Source organism: Argopecten irradians, chromosome 1 (assembly GCF_041381155.1).
Source record: "Argopecten irradians isolate NY chromosome 1, Ai_NY, whole genome shotgun sequence".
NCBI lineage: Eukaryota > Metazoa > Mollusca > Bivalvia > Pectinida > Pectinidae > Argopecten > Argopecten irradians.
In genome coordinates, this window is record NC_091134.1 from 5,428,201 (window position 1) to 5,450,963 (window position 22,763).

The 22,763-nt window shown below is 35.7% G+C and overlaps 2 protein-coding genes across 5 annotated transcripts; one reads left to right on the forward strand and one right to left on the reverse strand.

Annotated features, from left to right (window-relative positions):
• Positions 1-4,698: 4,698 nt before the first annotated feature.
• Positions 4,699-16,606, reverse strand: LOC138315924 (uncharacterized). Of its 4 annotated transcripts, XM_069257304.1 has the most exons (10): positions 16,478-16,606; positions 15,258-16,158; positions 14,209-14,417; positions 13,955-14,025; positions 13,606-13,629; positions 11,587-11,722; positions 10,453-10,549; positions 9,958-10,062; positions 9,410-9,469; positions 4,699-6,958 (listed from the first exon to the last, which is right to left on the reverse strand). In XM_069257304.1, the coding sequence occupies exons 2-10, from the start codon at positions 16,143-16,145 to the stop codon at positions 6,662-6,664; spliced, it is 1,887 nt and encodes a 628-aa protein (XP_069113405.1). In that variant the 5' UTR covers positions 16,146-16,158; positions 16,478-16,606; the 3' UTR covers positions 4,699-6,661. The 4 variants fall into 4 exon arrangements, with proteins under 4 accessions (XP_069113405.1, XP_069113416.1, XP_069113427.1 ...); XM_069257315.1 differs by lacking the exon at positions 13,606-13,629; XM_069257326.1 differs by lacking the exon at positions 9,410-9,469.
• A 262-nt stretch (positions 16,607-16,868) lies between these two features.
• Positions 16,869-20,849, forward strand: LOC138315930 (xyloside xylosyltransferase 1-like). The gene is made up of 2 exons (XM_069257349.1): positions 16,869-17,351; positions 18,402-20,849. The coding sequence occupies exons 1-2, from the start codon at positions 16,944-16,946 to the stop codon at positions 19,092-19,094; spliced, it is 1,101 nt and encodes a 366-aa protein (XP_069113450.1). The 5' UTR covers positions 16,869-16,943; the 3' UTR covers positions 19,095-20,849.
• The last annotated feature ends 1,914 nt before the right edge of the window (positions 20,850-22,763 follow it).

Genomic DNA, 22,763 nt, shown 5'->3' on the forward strand with positions numbered 1-22,763 from the left:
TATCAGGTCTCTAGGCCTCTTAGTTATTCACAAAAAGTTATTTTAAGATTTTAGTCTATTTGATCCCTGTGACCTTGGATGAAGGTCAAGGTCATTCATTTGATCAAACTTGGTAGTTCTTCATCCCAGCATGTCACGGGCCCAATATCAGGTCTCTAGGCCTCCTAGTTATTCTCAAGAAGTTGTTTAAGGATTTTAACCTATTTGACCCCTGTGAACTTGAATGAAGGTCAAGGTCATTCATTTGAACAAACTGGGTAGCCCTTCATCAAATCATGCTGTAGGCCTAATATGAGCATCCTAGATCTTTCGGTTCTTGAGAAGAAGTTGTTTAAAGATTTAAGCCTATTTGACCCCTGTGACCTTGAATGAAGGTCAAGGTCATTCATTTGAACAAACTGGGTAGCCCTTCATTCCAGCATGTGGCAGGCATAATATGAGAACCCTGAGCCTTTTGGTTCTTGACAAGAGGTTGTTTAAAATGTTTTAGCCTATTTGACCCCTGTGACCTTGAATGAAGGTCAAGAGTCTTTCATTTGAACAAAATTGGTAGCCCTTCATCCCAGCATGCTACTGGCCAAATATCAGTACCCTGGGCCTTTCGGTTATTGAAAAGAAGTTGTTTGAATGAAAAGTTTACGCACGGCGGACGGATGACAGATGACCTAAAAAACTAACAAAACTCAGGTGTGCGATACAGGCCCTCTTGTCAAAACCTGAGTTTTTTTTTAAGAATTTGTTCAATGCACTGAAATATTTACAAAACCAGCTTGGAAGATAAATAAGCAGAAGACAACAAGTGTTGTTTTGTTATATTTTAATTGTGGTGCAAACATGTAAATGTTGATAAAATGACGCCGCACAAAATCTCCCACTTTGAACAATGCTTTGGTGGGAGATCTCCCACTTTGACATCTCTGGAGGGTGGCAACCCTGTCTTGACCTCTTGTTTTATGCGACAGTCTTTAGTTAAACCTGTCCAGGTTTACTTAGATGACAAATATTCAGATTTAATTTTGTTTTTTACATTTGTAATGCAATCACTTGTTACTGATAGATGTTCAATGTCAGTGTTTTGATAAGATAGCTCATCAATTTTAAACATGACCACAAATAGTGTGTTGCTTTGATTTAGACTGGTATTGATATTTAAATAGGTTTCTCTCACTGACCTACATGGATACACTGTTTCATTGGTATGTATTTACACATATGAATATTTACCATAGCTAGTATGGCCGAGATGTTCCCAAGGGTAGAATAGGCGACGGTGCACATACATTTGGGACCGAAGTTGTAGTTTTCTGGTGCAATAGTGGAAAACTTAAACCAAAACAAACAAGTTTTATACATTATTTTACAAATTTATTTACATATAAAACTATAATTGTATAATTTGGTTCTGCAAATCTATACAGATCTGCTGTACATATTACTAAATAGTCAGGGTAGTTTGGTCCTTTGATGTCCATCAAACGAAATTTGTTAAAACTGGCTGTTGTAATGTTCAAATCAAGAAGTGTCTGTAGGCTTTTAAATGCTCATTTATTAGCGTTTGGGCTGCCATCAGATTTAATATGGTATGGTCCAGGTATGGCAGTGATAGTAACCCTTGAGTAATGAGGATGTGAGAAAAAGAGAAACAATTTTTATTGTCAAACTCTACCTTAAGTACCCTTTGTTCAAACTTTGGTAGTTGAAATTTGTTACCGGTATTTCTCAGTTAGAGTTTGTTACTGCTATTATAATCTCAGAAAGTACTGAAGAGATCTGTCTCAAATTTCATTTGTAGAATAAATTCCTCTAGGGTCCTTGTTCATTTTGCAATTTGAGACTGATCTATCAACAAAATGGCCGACTGGCCGCCATCTTGGATTTTGATAGTTACCACTACAAATGTATTTCTCTGAAATTACTGAAGGGATATCTCTCAAATTCCATAAGTATGTTCTCCTTGGGCCCTAGTTGTGCATAGTGTCTTTTTGGACTGGTTAGTCAACTAGATGGCCAACCAGCTGCCATCTTGGATCTGGGATTTCATCGTTGAAGTTTGTTGCCACTGTTTCTTAGAAAGTACTGAAGTGAACTGTCTCAAAATTTATATAGTATGTTTGAAAAAGTTCGAAAAACAGGAAAATATCCCTCTTTCCTTTGTCAGACATAGATCAAACTTTGGTGGGCACTAAGATCCCTCTGAGATCTCTTGTTTCTACTACTGTATATGTCTACTGTGTTGCATTTTATCAACAGTTATATAAATGACTAAGTGTATTTTTGGCATAGAAAAAGCATTTAAAGTGCTCTACATATTTTTCTCCGCCTTTAAGTTTTAAACTTTCGATATTTGCTGTATATAACCATCTATTTTCAAACATTGTATGTTTTACAACAGTTTGTGATGGTAAAAATTACAAGAAATATAACTTTAAGGCTTGATTGGTCGCTTTTAAGGTCGTGATTGTCTGTAAAGGACAAAAAGACATAGACAAAAAAAGTCTATATATCCTTATTCACAGCCCCACTATCACTACCTCTACCCCTGGGAACAAAGGCCACACTAGCTGTGGTATCGTGAATAATTCACCACTGAAATCCTCATTTTGTTTGATTCTGTCATGTGTTGAGGCAGAAAACCTTGTTGACAAATCATAGTTGAAAATCAAAACCAGACATACTTCGTGTATACAACGTTTTTAGCTCACCTGGTCCAAAGGTGAGCTTATGCGACTGTTGCGTCTGGCATCCGTCAACAATCCACTTCTTTTCCTTGGACTTCTTCTGGTCAGATTAACGAAATACTACTGGTAGCATCCTTATGGGGTACCGACTGAAAATTGTTCAAATGGTCAGACTGAGGGGCCGGGCCAAAAGGGGTCAATTTGGCTATTTCTATATAAATTACTTCTTCTCTGAAACTGAGCATGGGTTAGCACTCATATTGCAATGGTAGCATCCTTATAGGTGCATGGGGATTCAAAATTATACAAATGACTGGGCTGACCCCCAGGGCCTGAGGCACGGGGTCAATTAGGCTACTATTTCCATATAAATTACTTCGTCTCTGAAACTATGTATTGGATATATAGTACCCATAATTGTTATATCATTTGGATTCAAAATTAAACAAATCGTGGGATCAATTTTGGTAATTTTTCTAATTGTAAGAGTCTTTGCGATATTTACTAAAAAAAACAAGAGGCCCATGGGCCTTAACGGTCATCTGACTAATGGCACAATACAACATAGTCATTTAAAGATTTTAGCCATTTTGTCCCCTGTGACCTTGAATGAAGATCAAGGTCATCTTTTAAAACAAATATGGTAGCCCTTCATGCTAGCATGTCACAGGCCCAATATCAGGTCTCTAGGCCTCTTAGTTATTCACAAAAAGTTATTTTAAGATTTTAGTCTATTTGATCCCTGTGACCTTGGATGAAGGTCAAGGTCATTCATTTGATCAAACTTGGTAGTTCTTCATCCCAGCATGTCACGGGCCCAATATCAGGTCTCTAGGCCTCCTAGTTATTCTCAAGAAGTTGTTTAAGGATTTTAACCTATTTGACCCCTGTGAACTTGAATGAAGGTCAAGGTCATTCATTTGAACAAACTGGGTAGCCCTTCATCAAATCATGCTGTAGGCCTAATATGAGCATCCTAGATCTTTCGGTTCTTGAGAAGAAGTTGTTTAAAGATTTAAGCCTATTTGACCCCTGTGACCTTGAATGAAGGTCAAGGTCATTTATTTGAACAAACTGGGTAGCCCTTCATTCCAGCATGTGGCAGGCATAATATGAGAACCCTGAGCCTTTTGGTTCTTGACAAGAGGTTGTTTAAAATGTTTTAGCCTATTTGACCCCTGTGACCTTGAATGAAGGTCAAGAGTCTTTCATTTGAACAAAATTGGTAGCCCTTCATCCCAGCATGCTACTGGCCAAATATCAGTACCCTGGGCCTTTCGGTTATTGAAAAGAAGTTGTTTGAATGAAAAGTTTACGCACGGCGGACGGATGACAGATGACCTAAAAAACTAACAAAACTCAGGTGTGCGATACAGGCCCTCTTGTCAAAACCTGAGTTTTTTTTTAAGAATTTGTTCAATGCACTGAAATATTTACAAAACCAGCTTGGAAGATAAATAAGCAGAAGACAACAAGTGTTGTTTTGTTATATTTTAATTGTGGTGCAAACATGTAAATGTTGATAAAATGACGCCGCACAAAATCTCCCACTTTGAACAATGCTTTGGTGGGAGATCTCCCACTTTGACATCTCTGGAGGGTGGCAACCCTGTCTTGACCTCTTGTTTTATGCGACAGTCTTTAGTTAAACCTGTCCAGGTTTACTTAGATGACAAATATTCAGATTTAATTTTGTTTTTTACATTTGTAATGCAATCACTTGTTACTGATAGATGTTCAATGTCAGTGTTTTGATAAGATAGCTCATCAATTTTAAACATGACCACAAATAGTGTGTTGCTTTGATTTAGACTGGTATTGATATTTTAAATAGGTTTCTCTCACTGACCTACATGGATACACTGTTTCATTGGTATGTATTTACACATATGAATATTTACCATAGCTAGTATGGCCGAGATGTTCCCAAGGGTAGAATAGGCGACGGTGCACATACATTTGGGACCGAAGTTGTAGTTTTCTGGTGCAATAGTGGAAAACTTAAACCAAAACAAACAAGTTTTATACATTATTTTACAAATTTATTTACATATAAAACTATAATTGTATAATTTGGTTCTGCAAATCTATACAGATCTGCTGTACATATTACTAAATAGATACAGATTGTACCATAGATTATATAATAAAGTGTTGATATTCATCCTTTATATTCAATCACAGAACCAGAAGTCCTGAGGCCATACAGCATCAATAGTGTCTATCAGTGTAGGAATACTAACTATTGCATAATAAAAGTTGTTAGACAACAGCTAGCAAACATATTAAAGTCAATCATAACTCAGACTTATTGATACATGCTAGGAAGCATAATCCCTGGTAAATTATAATGGAATGAACATATCACTGGCCTACCAATTTTGGGCAATAAGAACATTGAAGAGTCTTTATCAAGTAAAATCATCTACAATTTTTCACTTGGTCAATCACAGCTGACATTATGAAAATTATATATGATTGACAAGAAAAACTTTCATGATCCAAGAAATATAACCTTTTGTTATATAGACAATAAAATTGTTCATTTTTGATTAGCAACTCAAGAAACCTTTTTGAAGAGTTTTGATACATGCCAAAGACATTTTTTTATTTCTTACAAATGAGCTTTACATTCAGTGTACAGTACTTGTGATCAATGAAACATGCTCTAAATTGAATTTTTACTTAAAATTAGATGTAAATAAAATTATTTCACACAATATAACAATAATATGCCTTTTAAAACCCAAGCAAAATATTTACTGTAACATAAAATATATTTTTATATCTTAGTATAGCAAATCAGTTCCGAAGTTGAAGCCTTGAAAAAATTGTTAAGGATGTACACCTCTGAGAAGTCAAAATTTTCTTGTATTAAACTTTTTTTCTCATATAGATTTTTGGAAAAAGAGTTCATACCATAAAAGAAAATGGAAGAAAAAACATATGTCCGTGTGTTTGTTTTTGAGCTTTTGTCACTCAAAGACACCTAGTTGACAAAATATTGGATTTTATGGGAATTTTGCCGTTTTGACCATATAAGATAGAGATTAAAGCCATAATTTCCTAATGAGGTGTTTGATATGTATGAATGTTTGTAGAATTCATTTTCTAGTAGTCTTCTTTAAAAATATACCAGTTTTGATCAATTAGACTAGTATTTTTTCTCTGAATAACAACATATACTACCCCTACCCCTTAATTTTGAGCTACAAAATGCACCATTTTCAGCCATTTTTGCCAAATTTAACACTTTATAGAAAAAGTTCTGGTATTAAACTTTTGTTATTATTTTGCATATCAATAGGGAAACGGTTGTTCTTTCTAAATCAGGAAGAAAAATTGGGTGTCCGTGTGCTTACTTTTTTGCCCCATTTGAATTTTTGTTATTTTTCAGTATTTTAGAGTAAAAATTAAAGTGCTCAAATTACCATTAAATGTAAAAATAAAGTCACAAAAGTGTATCGTTTCACATATTAATGCTCAATATTTTAATTACTACGAACCTAGTAACGATTTGCAGCAAAAATTAGCTAAATACAGCTAAAAATGCTGGCGCAGTGATGATTTAAGTAAAAACAATTTCAGTAAAAAATGGTAAAACTGTGGCTCTACTTGAAGCGAAAAAAGACACAATTTCAAAATGGCCGCCAAATGGGCCATTTCTTAAAATCCCTGTATAAAAAAATCTACTAAAAATAGAAATGTAATTTTTTGACAAAATTTGCATCTGGCAACTTGCTACAGATACTGATAAATTATATTTGAAAATCTCATAACTTCTTTGATCTATGTTGAAACGAGACTTCAACGGTACTGAAACCTCAGAAGAATACATCCTTAAGACTCAATTTGCAGATACATAGGGAATAAGAAAGACAGAAAACTATTTTCTAAATTAAATCATCATTAAGTTTAAATTAGTTTGAAATGTATTTTGGCCCCTGGACCTATCACAATGTCAGACATTCAGTACTTTTGAGCTAAGCCACATTCCCCATAGGACGAGTAGAGTGTATGTCTCGCTGCTTTTTAATCTTCTCCATCTCAAACATGAGTGAGTAGGTAGAATTAAGCAGATCTTCTGTAGCTTGTTTGAGGGCGGACGATTCCTCCTCCTTCCCTGTAGTGCTGGCTTGGAGACGAGATGGTAGTGTCATATCCTGGTACGATTTATAGAGGTCAGCATGATCAGAACGAGGCTGGCGGATCCTATCTGGGGCTGAGGATGTCCATGGGTACGGGAAACTAGCTGCCACCTTTTCAGCGTCCGCCAAAGTCTGGAATATATTAATTATAGTGCTGATTATCAAATACTTCAATGAATATCAATGCTAAATACAGTGTATAAATACTTCAATGAATATCAATGCTAAATACAGTGTATATCTTAGACCATTCCATGAATGCTACAAAAACACATTCTTTTTCATCTTAATGTTAGTTATAAAGGCCACAAATGTAAACTCAAGGCTGTTTTTGTGTCTACAACAGATCTTGATGAAATGAAATCATCCTACCAAATGTAGGAATTCCTTCCAGTGATTATACATAAGAAATAAAAAAACAGAATTTTTTGCTTCTCAACAGAATCCTACTGTATGAATGTAGGAATTCCTTCCAGTGATTATACACAAGAAATAAAAAAACAGACAGCCAAATTAACCTGCATCTTAATTGATGCTGTGGCTTGATACCACAAGGCTGCAGAATAATAATCTAGTAAAGCCATGAACATTGTTAGATTGAATAAGCTACACTCAAAATATTACAGCGACATTACAACAAGCATTCCTGTTTACGTTATTCACTCAATTGACATGTTGGCTGGTAGCTGATGTAGTAGGCTGGTATTTGATGCAGTAGATTAGTTTTTAATTGGCATGTAACGAAGGCGCTGACTGGCTGAAGCACTGATAGCCCGACTGATTGGCCTTAAACTGACCAGATCGCCGACAACATTGAGAAGTAGGCGGAGCCAACGGATCTCTGATGTTCAAACCCGACTCTGTTGTACATGTACAATGTGTTTGATCACCTTGTAAACTATTCTATTATGTTTGCAATGCATAAAATCAATCACTGTATTCAAAATTCATTATTATTTTTGTTTCACTCATTAGGCGAATGTATAGAGGATTTTTTGTTCATAAATTATTGACCATTACTCTCGACTTCGGGGAGTACTCATACTGTAGCTTATCTACCAACTTTCAAATGAATCAATTTTTGCATCATGTTTTAAATGTGTTGGGTTTATATCTATTTATTCTTCTCTCCATTGTAATGTTATATGTAATGTCACAGCCGAATCTAGCTACTGTTGTAGCGGAAAAGGTATCACCTTCTAACTGACTTTTCGCTGCATATCCCTCTATAACCTAAGTGTTGAAACCAAATCAGGTACGGCTGACAATAGATTATGTCTTGTCAAACTATATTCCGATCAAACATGGCTTTGACACATACCTGGATGTTATTCTAGTTGTAGATGTCGAGTTTGAATGCCTAAATACTTGTAATCGAATATTTTATTCATATTTTTGCGACTCTCAAAGGGCCTCACATGTTCTCAGAGTTTGGCGCATACGCTGCGGTAGCTTACAAAATGCCAGTCGATTTTAGCTGAGAAATTGTCAACATATGATTCAAATGCATCTATCTGATTTAATACTGGTGACATAGTTAAAAACTCTACGTCTGAAGCTTGAATAACATCTCCTACTAACATCTAGGTATGTGTCAAAGCCATGTTTTTTGGAAGATATTTTGACAAGACATGATGGTCGGTCATACATTGTACCTCATTTGGTTTCCCACACCTTGCGGTAAAGTTAGTCAGAAGCAGGCAAAATCTTTATCGTACAACTTCTGACTGACCTCTATACATGAGGTAATTAAAATGTATTTGTGTAATCTTTTTACATTATGAAGCTTACAATGCCGATCATCTGATGTATACTGCTACAATATACGTTTCTGATCTTGGTAATCGCTGACAGACGTTTCCGACTGTTTAGCTCCGCCCTTACATTAAAGCGACAGCCAATGAGAGCTACACTTACACAGCTTATTACCATGCAACCTGACTAGCTGCCAATCAAAGGAACAACCCACTAGACTGGCCTTCACATGTACGCTTATTGTAAAGTCGCTGTAATTTAATATTTCTAATAACGGTTACTCGGGTACTGATATTATATATCATAATAACAAAATAATGATTCCTGTTAATACACCATGATAACAGAAATGTAAATAATTAGTAATACTGATAAAAAATGATGCTATGTCTGTAACAAGGAACAACCTAATTAACACTGACCAAGCATTATCATTCCCCAAACACTGTCCATATGAAGTGTTATTTCAGTTAAACACATCAAATATTTAAGCAAGCAGTTATGGTCTCATTAGATAACCAGACTCATTTTATTTCAATGAAAATCTTCATGAATCATTACTTTATATCATAAGTGTTTTGACATTCCATATCTGTAAAGTTATGTGTTTTGAGCTATCACTACTCATACTTTGTTCTCCGATAGATAGAAATTACCATTATATGTTTCATGACTTTCATACTCCTAGAGATTCCTACAGTTTTGTTGGATAAAAAAAACCCACAACTTATGAGTGTCCCACGCCTTTGATCTACCAACAATAAATCACAAAAGCAGTTGTCCTTGTAAGTAAAGCAACCTGTCACCAAATGAATCACACTGTTTAACCTGTCGTCCATTCCAACGGTTTACACAATCAGCTGATCTTGGTGAACCAGCTCTGTTTAACTACAAACCATATATATTAATTTAACAGAGTTAAAAAGACCCCTTGTCACTTACCTAACAACAGTTTATGATGGAATTCAATCAGAAAATCTTTTTTGAAATTCTTTTGTTTGACTTTGTTTGTTGCATTATCTTACCGGTTTGTCCCTTTCATAGTAATTTGTCATCAGATTTTAAAGACATTCAACATCTTGATGATGGGAGGAAAGTTAGAGGTCATGTGACCCTGAGGTGGAGGACAATACATTGGACACATTATCTACAAGCCTATTATGACCCTAAAATTGAGGGACTATAGTTAAATGTCAGATATCTTAACCACAGTGCCATCATTACTTACTACTTACTGGTATTTTTTTAAGAGATTGGTAGAAAGCATTTGGAAATGAAATTTATATCATAATGAAAACATATTTTGCAAGACATTAAAAAGATTATTGGTCATTCTTTGACCATTAAAAATGTCTGACTTACGACCCAATACTTACAGTTTGTATCATGGATTTGGTACCATGAGTAGCATCGCGAAGGCCAACATTGGAAGCGGCAGGAACCATAGACGGCACAGCATTCTCATAGCCTCTCACACAGTGCTGGAGTTAAAACAAGTCATCAGTAAAGTAGTCTACTAACAAAATAAATTGTCATTATCTTTGTAGGTCATTCCATCTGGTCTTTGGTCACATTAGTCTTTATTGAATACCACTTTCACATTTTCAACAATTTCATTTAGTAATCCTATTATAAACTTATCATTGAATTCTCACATTGTATAGAAAATCAACTTCAGTTTTTCAGGATATATTTACTGTATGTTTTTTTTTATATCAGAATTCAAAAACACAATTGTGATCTAGTAGTTACAAATTTAAATTAGAAAGTTGATTCATACATACATACAATTATAAGACTGAAATACATTTAGTCCATTATGAAATTACAGGGGCAAATAAGTAAATAAACGACCATCAAAAGCTGCTTACCGTAGATAAAGAAAAGGAGTCTGTGTCGTCAAGACTTTTTCTGCGGTGGGGTTTAACTCGATGAGGAGATAGCAAGGTAGAACGTGGAATGCTTACCCTGTAAATACCAGTTTGAAATTGTCAATTATAAAACGCCATGCATACGTCAAGCTATTCTACTTGAAAATTTTTATGTAATAATCCATTTTATGATGGTAAAATATCCATTTTAAAACGGTATGTTATCAACTTAAATTTTCATAATGGGTTAAAAATATTACATTGAAGTAAATTGAATAATTCATAAATACTTTTATAATCTTGTCAAGTTACCTCCTTTCATCATTTTTTGTCTGTTATTTAATAATTTAATCCCAAATAAAATTTGTCAAAATGATTCACTGAATTAGGAGTTTCAGAGCTAGGGACTTATCATAACTAATGCCTAAATTTTGAGACAATTTTTATCAAGATATGAATATCTACTTTCACTATTTGTATAATATTAAGCTATGGAGAGATCAAAGCTTTGCAGATTTAAAGTTTGTTTAGATGAATGACGCTGACCTTCATTCAAGGTCACAGGAGTCAAATAGGCTAAAATAATTAAATGACTTCTTCTGAATAACAAATAGGCCTATAAAAGACACATGATATTGGACCTGTGACATGCTGGGTGAAGGGCTAACAAATTTGTTCGAATGAATAACCTTGATCTTCTGTCAAGGTTACAGGGGATAAATTGGCTGAAATCTTTAAATAACTTCTTGTAAATAACTAAGAGGCCTAGTGACCTGATATTGGGCCTGTGACATGCTGGGATGAAGGGCTAGAATTTGTTTAAATGAATGACCTTGGCCTTCATTCAAGGTCACAGGGATCAAATAGTCTGAAATCTTTAAACAACTTCTTGTAAAAAACTAAGAGGCCTAGAGACCTGATATTGGACTTGTAGCATGGTGGGGATCAAGGGACACCTTCAATCATGGTCTTATTCATCAAATATATCAGAACCTGAACTTCTATTCTATTCTGAACTTCTGAAGCTCTTTTGTATAGCCTTAATTGTTTGCCAGCACTATATTCTTTGAGGTGTTATTTTGTGCCAATAGTCGGATGATCAATAAGGCCCATGGACCTCTTGTTAAGATCTACCTCACAAATCTAGGCTCCTCAAAGGTAGGAGGTTTAGTTTTCTTTGGATCTCTGTCCTCGTTATCATCATAGTGGACTACTTGTTGCTTCAGGGGTTCTGTGAATAGTCTGTCATTGACTGTGTATGGCTTCACTTCTAAAAAATAACATGATTATAAACTAAGTAAATCATCATAGTTTTTCACCAAACTAGTGTTGTATTTTTTTGCTTGATGTTTTGGTTGTGGAAAAAAATAGAAAACCTGGGGTTGGAGTGAGGGGCAGTGCTTTTTCTGCCCTACAAAGGCCTCAAATTGTAGTAAGAAGGCTAGCTAGTAAATATAAGAAAGGACACACCTCAACTCTTACATTGTAAGTCCTTCTGGTCAAGAGAAGATAACTCTATAGCTGGAGCACATAATTACACATGTAGGTTGATGTATACCTATGTTAACAATGGTACTTGACTATTAAAACTTATACCTTTATGAATAGATTTATTTCCACCTATATCATTTTCAGATAAGTTATCAAACAAATATAAAATGTATATACATATATATATATATACATGTTCTTCAACATTTTAGTTTGAATAGGTTTGAATTGCATAAGAATTAAATGATAAGCAACACAAGTGTTATTTCACTTTTTTTTTTCTCTACATCAGATGTGAGAAAGTTAGAAAGTAGTTAATACCAGTAGCCAGCTCACTTCTGATTATTTAGTTGACTTGTATGACTCAATTAAAATGTTTATCATTTCATTTTATTTTATCTCTGCTCCAAACTGATCTCTGAATTCACATAAAAGAACTTGAACTTGCAATGACTGTAATATTTTTTAAAATATATACTACATACACTAGTGCTGTAATCTCAGTTCATGAAGTGCTTTAAGGATGCATCGTTGACGATGAACTGAATATAGTGAAAATACCTTACATCCAGGAAAATTGCTTTTTTCATAACTTTTACAAATTGATAATTCAGTTCTAAATTTGAACATCAAAACTAAATGGAAATATTTTACAGATATCAAATTTAAACTCTGATGGAGTCAAAAGTAAATAATAACCATATTGAACTAAATTAAACAGTGGTTTAAATTAATAAATTAATAGGCATTTGTACATGCTGAAAATGAAAGTATCAAAAAAAATAAATTACTGCTGTGCTACATAGCCCCCATCTGAAAATGATGCAAGCATACTTACATTAATTTTGTAGGTGCATGCAAACCCCTGAATACAGTTCAAATATCTATGACTACATGGGCCATCAATATGTAAAAATGTCTGTTTTAAGACAACTGATAGATGAATAGCAGATTCCAAATATCTTAGTATGTATTTTTATCAAAAGATCATGTTGTATGTAGAGAAATTATTCAGGTTCAGGGAAACACGTTCAATAGGTGTATAAAGTGTACAGTACATCAGTCAGCTGCTGAGCGGTAGGGGTTTGTACATTTACTTTTGTGTCATTATCAGATGGGCAGCACATGTACAAGAGTAAATCAGGCATGCAGATTTTAACATTTAATGTAAGAAAATGTTGGTTTTGTAAGACTGGTGGCTGTAGTGTTCAAAATCAAGGTAACTTTCAAAGTGTAAAAAGACGCAACATTTTATAAATCAGTTGATGCATAAATACTGCAACATTTTACAAATTGAAAATTACATCTTTTAAACAAGGCTTTTATGATCACAATAGTTACATCAGCCTGATGTCTTATTTTCTCTCATAACAATTACAAACAATTCTATGTCTAGAAAGTTGCATCCCCCACCCCCACCCTTGATACACTCCACACAATAGATTCCACAATGGAATAATCAGCTGTCAAATTTTCAAAATGATACGATGACATCAATTAATGGATTTAAAACATCATTATGTGTAAAAAACATTTTACAGATTAATATTACCATATATATATCAAATGTATTGACAATTATGCAATTGTTTGCATAAATAGTGAAAGAATTTATACTCTTGTAAAAGTTATGAGAGACTTGCAATCATCTTAAACACTTACTAGAGCAAGTTCTGCACTTTTCTCCTAAGGAACAAACACAAACAAGCATAATGCTATATATCTACAATTCTCTCAATCAGACAAAAATTGAGTAGTTTAAAATGTTGTGGAATTCTCTTGATAACTGTAAACATATCAAATAATATATGCAAGTGGAGTTAGCAAAGTAAAATTTCTGAAATCAAATTTTCTAAATATAGTATTGATGGTCTTTCTAAAAGATTAAGATTTTTTATATTTATGGAGCATTCCCTACAGAGTCCATATATATGGATTAACATTTGCCAATGAACTACCGGATATAAAAGCATTAATTGTTACAGTAACACATATATTGTACATAACTTACTAGTTTCCTCCAAAGCTTCTGCCACGGGAGATGGCTCCCTGTCTCTGTTGGCCAGTAAGTCGTCCACACCACTAAAACCATTCAAATTCAGTTAAATATACAATGAAAACAAAACTTTAAAATAACAACTGTAACAATATGGAGATAAAGTAAATTAAAATTTGTCCTATTATCAGTTTACCCAACAAAAATTTCATGTACTAAGTTCTATTTTAGAATTTTTTTCAACTTCATTAAATATTTTATACACTTACTCCATATAGAAGTTGTTTACACATTCATCCCTGTTTATACGACGAAACTCTCTCAGCTCCTCAAAGTAATTTTCTGAACGATCCATTGTGCCACGGTCATTATCCAGTAATGCAGCAATCCAGTCGTAACCAAGAAGATGTCGGTCCATTTCAGGGACACTCATAGTGCTAGCGTCTCGGGACGTCATAAAACTCACCTTACTCAGAGACTAAAATTACAAAAGGCACAGTGAGATAAAAACATGATTTGATAAAGGTAGATTGCAGAAGTGAATTCAGTGCAACCACGTACACAGTCAATGTAAATTGGACAACATACAAAAGATATACTTTAAAGGGACAATTCAGTGAGGCTAATTCGTTACATAACCACGAAGCAAAATATGACATAAATGTATTGTTCTACATTCCTTTTGAAGCATATGACAAGAAATAGTGACAAATTCCACAATATTGTTAAGTTCTATTGTTAACATTGTTAAGTATTTTGATTAATACCATTGAAATTCCAAATTGTTGATCAATACGATTAAGCAGGTACACTATGTACGCTGTACACTTACCCGAGTCAAAGTCACGCAGGTTAAACAAATGCAATACATTATATTACCACCGAGGAGTTGATGAAATTATTTTTAGACAAGAACATGCATCTAATAATGTTAACACAACGGTAAGAGTGATTTGAGTAGTTCTAGACAAAAGGATTCTTTACTACACAGGCAAGGGTCAGGGTTTGGCATACAAGGCTATGTGTAATGGCGATTGAACATTTCAAATACATTTGACTACAGTGGGCTTTTCTGACATATCACAGTAAAACCAACTAATCTAATTTCCATTAGAACTGGTTTGCTTCCGAAATATGTGCAAGTTTTAATATACTCTTAGACCCAATTGTCCCTTTAAATTTGTTATCCTGATTGGAAAGATAAAGCTTTTATAATTAAATATAAAGGTGAATAACCTAAACATTAGCCCATGTATATCAACCACATGTACACATAAACATGCAGATTTATTAATTAACTGACATTACTGCTGCATACCCGTTTTAGATCCTTTGGCCCAGTTGTCATCAAGATTGACTTCGGTTTACTCATAGTATCACGAATGAAGTTTGCTACCTTCCTATCATTTCCAGCCGAATGTAACATCTTATCATGATCCCCAGCATTGTTGTTTTTTGATGTTTCCGTTTGTTCTTCATCCTCACCTATATCAACATCCTCAGGGGAAGTCCCAAACTTCGATCTCAGATAATTGATGTCACTTTCATCAAATTTTGAGTAACTAAAGTTCAACCTTGAATGCTCATCTTCCTTACATTCACTTTCATTTAGTTGAGAATCAACTTTAACATTTTTGTCTATTATTTTCCTGCGTAATTTCACATCTGTTTCTTTATCAGTATCTCTCCATCGTTTAACCTCTGACCTCAAGTTTGATAACTGACCACACAGCTTGTTCTCCTCAGTAACTACTTTAGGTGTAGTAGTAGCACAGTCATCAATGTCTTTATGGAGAGCTAATTCTTTGCGCCCTACATCCTGTTTTTGGTGGTGTGTATTGAAGTTATTTGCCTCTGTAGCAATACCTTTAGTTAATTTGTCAGACTTATCACAATTTGACTTTTTCCTGCTATTCTGTCGGGCTTTTGCAAGCTGTTCCCGAGCACTAGGTTGACCATTATGGGGTCTTTTTTCAACAGTTGTGGACACATCTAATTCTGCTTCCTTAGAAGAACACTTGACTATATCAGGTTTCTTTGTACTGACACTAGAACTCTTAATCATAGTCCCTTTACCAGTTTCCTTTAAATTTGTGTCCTCCTCTGATGACTGATAGTTGACAATGTTCTGAAGTCTGCCCTGTTTTGCCTTCAAACGCTGCAAAAGCACTTTGCTCTGTGCTCTTAGCTGTTCATCAATATCCATTTCTGTACGTAGTCTGAAAGAAAAGTCATTACATGACGTATCAAAATATGTAAATAATCTGTAATGCGAAAATTGTAATTAAATTTCAAAAAATAAGTAGTGGCCTACACGAGGAAAAATGTGCACAAGACATTATTGGTACACACAAAGATCGGGATTGAGACCACATACGTAACTATAATGTATATGAACCGCAGTAGGCAAACGTGTACACACAAGTTTTGCCTGCTTTCCGCTATTAGCGTTCTTGGTAACAAGCGGAATAGCGTTGGCTAGCACGTTATATTTCGTTTTAAATCTGGATATCCGTAAATCATAATTATCAAGCATACCTTGAAAATCGAATGTAATTAAAAAACGCCGGATTTTACATAACTTCGAACACAATCAATAAACAATCTCATTCGAGTCAGCCTCCATTTTGGCCGCCGATATTGAAACTTGTCACATGATATTTTTTTCTTAAATATGATTGGCTGGAATTACCGGTTTGTTCGATTGCAAACTTTAGACGTGCGTTCGATTGCAACGATTGCAATTCATTAAAAACATATATTTTTTTATCACCACTGTTAGAGGAAGAAATTTATCCCATTTGATAAGCAAAATTATGAAAAATAAAAGGCCGTAACATCAGTTATAATAATAAATTGTCTTATAGAATTGAAAACGGGATTTTAAACAAAAGGTATGAAAACGAAAGTAGATCAGTGTCACAGACACGTTTGAAAGAAACTGCATGCTGATTCCCTCGTAAAATGACGTTAGGTACCAGTATGTAAAGTAGACTGCCACAAGATGATTTATATTAAGAAGTCTCAGTTTCTGACCTTGATAATTGGTTGTATTTTAGTTTACATTCTTTTCAATTTCTGGCCATGGTCATCACAAACGTTTACAACAAACAACCAGAAATACTACACATCAATGGACCAGGTCCAAAGAGAAAAGCCAGCCACAACAAGAGTGAAGGCAAAACAACAGGAGGACGTAAGGAAGAAAATATACAATATCGATGTGATTATAACGTTTAGCAAGGCAAAAGATAATCGAGGACTCCAGCAGAAATTTGAGGTTACTGTATCGTCCATGTTTAAATGGGCAAGTGTGCCTTTGTCACTGTACATTATCGGCGACGATGAGAGTAAGGGCCTGGCTGATTCCATTATAGAAGGAGCTGCGGCCAAACACAACGCTAGATACACGGTATTACATCTTTTCATGATTGTTGTGTGTCATTGCCCTTTAATCGTCATTTTATCATGGAACTATCCCATAGTTGCCTCTAATTGTTTTAATTGTTCTTTGCCACTGCTTTTAAAATGCACATTACACCATGTCCATGTCAGCATTAATTTGCTTCTAAACATTTTTCTAATTCCTTATATTTTTTTGTTCCATGTCATTGGTCCTTATGTCAATGTTACTTGCAATTGTCTTTTACCATTTCTCTAAGGTCAATGTTCTTCCTCGCTAACCATTGTATCTCCAATGTCAATGTTCATTGTCATTGTTCGTTACAATTGCTCCAATATCACTGTTCGTTATTGGTACCGTACCATAGCTCCAATGTCAATATCCCTTGTCATTGGGCCATACCATAGCTCCAATGTCAATATCCCTTGTCATTGGGCCATACCATAGCTCCAATGTCAATATCCCTTGTCATTGGGCCATACCATAGCTCCAATGTCAATATCCCTTGTCATTGGGCCAAACCATAGCTTCAATGTCACTGTTCCTTGCCTTTGTCGTTTACCATTGCTACAATATCAATGTTTATTGTCACTGCTCTTGTCATATTTCCTTGCTGTTGGTGATCGTCATTGCGTTTTTTCTTTGATATGTCAATGCTTCTTGCATCATCTTAATTAGTATCATTTTTTAACATATTTCCTGTTTTCTATTATTCAATACACTAGATGATTATATAACGATTATAAAGTCCACGAAACTGTTTTAAAAATGGTAGAGGAGTGATGTGAAAGGAAGCTATGGCAGTGGTTCAATATCCAACATTCTATCTGTAAACCCGATACAGAAATAATGCCTGATATTAGTAATACGATGTCCCTTGACCTCAGGACTCCCCTCTACTTTGCACATCTGATAAGAAAAACATGATAAACATATGACTGGTCTGATTACTTTAAATGGTAAAGTATACTTGTCAGATTATTTTAAAGTGCAAAACAAATCTAGTCAACAAAATCAACCTTAATCCTATTGTCAAATGTCATCTTTATCTTTATACAGATGATGCCATTGGACGTGGAACACCTTGCAAAGGAATTACATGAGATTGTGAAAGAGATGCAGCCCTACTTTAGTTACAAACCTGGGGCCTACTACAGTGATGCCTTATTTTTCCTGTCCATGGCTCTACATAAGGTCCTTCCTTTGTCCATCAGTAATGTCATTATGTTGGATGCTGATCTCAAATTCAATACAGACATAGCAAAACTGTATGAAGAATTCTACAAATTCTCAGAAGAAAATGTTATGGGGATAGCCCGTGAGAACCAGCCAGTATACCGTCACACTTTCTCCCTGTATAGAACAAAACATCGCGGGACTCGTGTGGGAGATCCACCTCCCAACGGTTTGACAGGATTCAATAGTGGTGTGTTACTTCTTGACCTAGAGAAGATGAGATCTTCAGATCGTTATAACTCATTACTGACAGCATCTTCAGTTAAGTCCTTAACGACTGAATATTCATTCCAAGGTCACCTTGGAGACCAAGACTTTTTCACTTTAGTTTCCATGTCTCATGAGAACTTATTTTACATCTTGCCTTGTACTTGGAATAGACAGTTATGTGAATGGTGGAGGGACAAAGGTTACCAGGATGTGTTTGACCTCTATTTTAAATGTGAAGGTCACATTAATATTTACCATGGAAACTGTAATACACCTCTGCCAGTATTAGATTGGGAAAAGTCCTAGTGTCTTGTAAATGTACCATTTATTTTATTGTATTCATAAATGCAATTTTTTTATTGCATGACACCATTTTCCTTCACAAATATCCAGGTAAAATGTCTTTCATTGGTTTAAATATATTAGCCATTGTAAACTACAGCAACTGTGTACATATATGACAGTTCTTTTCCTATGTGATATGCATATGAAGAAAAAACTTTACGCAATCAATACGGAGAAATTGTGAGCAAATTCACCTGTTGCATTTAAGGGCCAAAGACTAATGTCAATTATAGAAACTATGGTAGGTAACCAGATTAGACAATCAGATCTCCCCTGTACATAAAGTGTAAGGCCTTTTTGTTTTGTTGATACAAAGCTTTTCTGTGTTATGGGACCAATAACTTTGTTGTTAGACTATAGCTTGTATGATAACTATTTTTATCTGATTTATTTGTTTTGGTGTTTGTTTCATTAGCAGGTCCTGCTTCGAGTGAATGTTCATTTTACTGGTACAAGTGTATTCTTATACATGTATTAGTGTATTTGCTATGACTAGATTTGGCCTTAAGGTTAATAACACAAATTCTTGAGTGATAATTTTTCAAGTTTTGATTTACTGAGAATTAATATTAGTGCAGCTTTAAATTGTACATGAAAAAGGATTTGGTTTACCGTAGCTGTGTAAATGTGTATTATATATAAGTACATGTAATTGTTATTCAAATAAACAAGTGACTATTTTATAATTGTACTATTTCAAGTATCATGACAGCTTTTACAAGAATACTTTTATACTACATACTATTAAGTAGATTTGTTATTATCATGTAAGTGTGGGTATCATTTTATGATTGCGTTAAATGAACTGTAAGTGTGATGTGCCAAGATTAATAGGAACTTTTCTTGCCTTGATGTCCATTTTATACTGTAAACCACTTTATTGTTGTGAAATACAGATGATCATATATTTTCGCTACAGAGCTCGAACACAAAACAAAATCAAATGTTTCGTGTTTCATTATATAATTGTAAAATGTCAATGCACAGTTGTTAATATGAGACTGTGATCCTGAATTTTGTATTCATGAACATATTGAGAATATAAGGATGACTTGAAATATTATATACTCTATAATGAAGTAGTTTACAGTAACCTTTATCACAAAATTTTACTTTGGCAAATTTCATGACTAAACGACCAACAGGTATGAAGCATAAATCTGCCTCTAATGTCAATATGTAATCATTGACGCTCATTTCTGATCAATCACTGAACATGACAAAGGGTACTCAGGAGTGGCTTTTTGTGAGTTACTGTGATTCAGTTACAATTTACTTCAGTTTTTTTCTCTCAGTGTATTTACAAATACAAAAGTTTGTTGTTATTATTTGTATTAATATTCCTTTGGGAGATTTGAATTACAATATTGTTGAAGAACCAGTGCATAGCCTTGTTAAAAGTCATGTGGTTGTATACCATAACTATAGCTGCATACTTCTGATGAATAGTTGTGATAAGTTACAGGAATATCCAGGATAGTTACTTCATATTTAACATTCAAGATGGCGATTTATAAAATGTATTTAATACTTTTACCAATCTGAATTTTCTACCAGACAACATTGGATTCAACACCAAAATACTGTACATAAAACAACACATCAATATGTTTAAAGACACAGTTACAAACACTAGTTTAGATGTCAAAAGTTTTATTTCATGGAATGGACCAAGTTGATCTTTTGTAATAAATATATTTTTAATAGGATTTCAAATTAATTTCTTATACGTTTCTCTTCAATCAATTCTACTATGGCGTGTAAACTGTTTTTGTGAAACATAACATCATATATAACAAGGACATCGTTGGAACAGTCTATATAGGAAGATAAGGGTTTGGGAAATGTTATATCATGGGATGGAAAGATGCTAATGCCACAGAGAGAAGACAGCACGTTCAAAAGGAGACTGGAGTGGGCAAAATGAAGAGGCCAGGAGAATGAAAGCAGTTGAAATGGGGAGTCAGGGAGCGTAAGCTCGGTGGGAAACAAAAGACAGGAAACCGTTGGGCAGAGATCTGGTAATATTTACCAGGCAGCATCACTTCATCCTGAGAGCTGTCTATATACCAACAAATTTTCACAGATCGGGACGGGTGGAAGATCCAATAGCCAGCAGTGTGACAAAACTGGAAGCCTAGAGCACATTCTCTCGTCGTGTGAAGATCCAATAGCCAGCAGTGTGCCAGGACTGGAAGCCTAGAGCACATCTTCTCTTCGAGTGAAGATCGAATAGCCAGCAGTGTGCCAGGACTGGAAGCCTAGAGCACATTCTTTCGTCATGTGAAGATCCAATAGCCAGCAGTGTGACAGGGCTGGAAGCCTAGAGCACATCCTCTTTTCCTGTGACAGGACTGGAAGCCTAGAGCACATTCTCTCTTCGTGTGAAGATCTAATGGAAAGCAGTGTGCCAGGGCTGGAAGCCTAGAGCACATTCTCTCGTCGTGTGAAGATCCAATAGCCAGCAGTGTGACAGGGCTGGAAGCCTAGAGCACATCCTCTCTTTGTGTGACAGGACTGGAAGCCTAGAGCACATTCTCTCTTCGTGTGAAGATCCAATAGCCAGCAGTGTGACAGGGCTGGAAGCCTAGAGCACATCCTCTCTTCGTGTGAAGATCGAATAGCCAGCAGTGTGCTCTGGATGTGAAGCCTAGAGCACATCCTCTCGTCGTGTGAAGCCTAGAGCACATCCTCTCGTCGTGTGAAGATCCAATAGCCAGCAGTGTGCCAGGACTGGAAGCCTAGAGCACATTCTTTCGTCGTGTGAAGATCCAATAGCCAGCAGTGTGACAGGGCTGGAAGCCTAGAGCACATCCTCTCTTCGTGTGACAGGACTGGAAGCCTAGAGCACATTCTCTCTTCGTGTGAAGATCAAATGGAAAGCAGTGTGCCAGGGCTGGAAGCCTAGAGCACATTCTCTCGTCGTGTGGAGATTCAATAGCCAGCAGTGTGACAGGGCTGGAATACTTGAGCACATCCTCTCTTTGTGTGACAGGACTGGAAAACTAGAGCACATTCTCTCTTCGTGTGAAGATCCAATAGCCAGCAGTCTGACAGGGCTGGAAGCCTAGAGCACATCCTCTCTTCGTGTGAAGATCGAATAGCCAGCAGTGTGCTCTGGATGTGAAGCCTAGAGCACAACCTCTCTTTGTGTGACAGGACTGGAAGCCTAGAGCACATCCTCTCTTCGTGTGAAGATCGAATAGCCAGCATTGTGCCAGGGCTGGAAGCCTAGAGCACATCCTCTCTTCGCGTGACAGGACTGGAAGCCTAGAGCACATTCTCTCGTCGTGTGAAGTTCCAATAGCCCAATAGCCATCAGTGTGACAGGGCTGGAAGCCTAGAGCACACCCTCTCTTCGTGTGAAGATCGAATAGCCAGCATTGTGCCAGGGCTGGAAGCCTAGAGCACATCCTCTCTTCGCGTGACAGGACTGGAAGCCTAGAGCACATCCTCTCGTCGTGTGAAGATCTAATGGAAAGCAATGTGATAGGGCTGGAAGCCTAGAGCACATCCTCTCTTCTTGTGATAGGACTGGAACCCTAGAGCACATTCTCTCTTCGTGTGAAGTTCCAGTAGCCAGCAGTGTGACAGGGCTGGAAGCCTAGAGCACATCCCCTCTATGTGTGA

What these genes read in the sequence shown, in the direction of transcription:
- LOC138315924 (XM_069257304.1), bottom strand. Translation starts at nt 16,145, where the DNA reads ATGGATATTGATGAACAGCTAAGAGCACAGAGCAAAGTGCTTTTGCAG. An exon ending in GAGGAGCCTAGATTTGTGAG is followed by an intron (nt 10,550 to 11,586) that starts GTAGATCTTAAC and finishes TGGTATTTACAG; the next exon opens with GGTAAGCATTCCACGTTCTA. An exon ending in CCAAATCCATGATACAAACT is followed by an intron (nt 9,470 to 9,957) that starts GTAAGTATTGGG and finishes TATGGTTTGTAG; the next exon opens with TTAAACAGAGCTGGTTCACC.
- LOC138315930 (XM_069257349.1), top strand. Translation starts at nt 16,944, where the DNA reads ATGATTTATATTAAGAAGTCTCAGTTTCTGACCTTGATAATTGGTTGT. An exon ending in AACACAACGCTAGATACACG is followed by an intron (nt 17,352 to 18,401) that starts GTATTACATCTT and finishes ATCTTTATACAG; the next exon opens with ATGATGCCATTGGACGTGGA.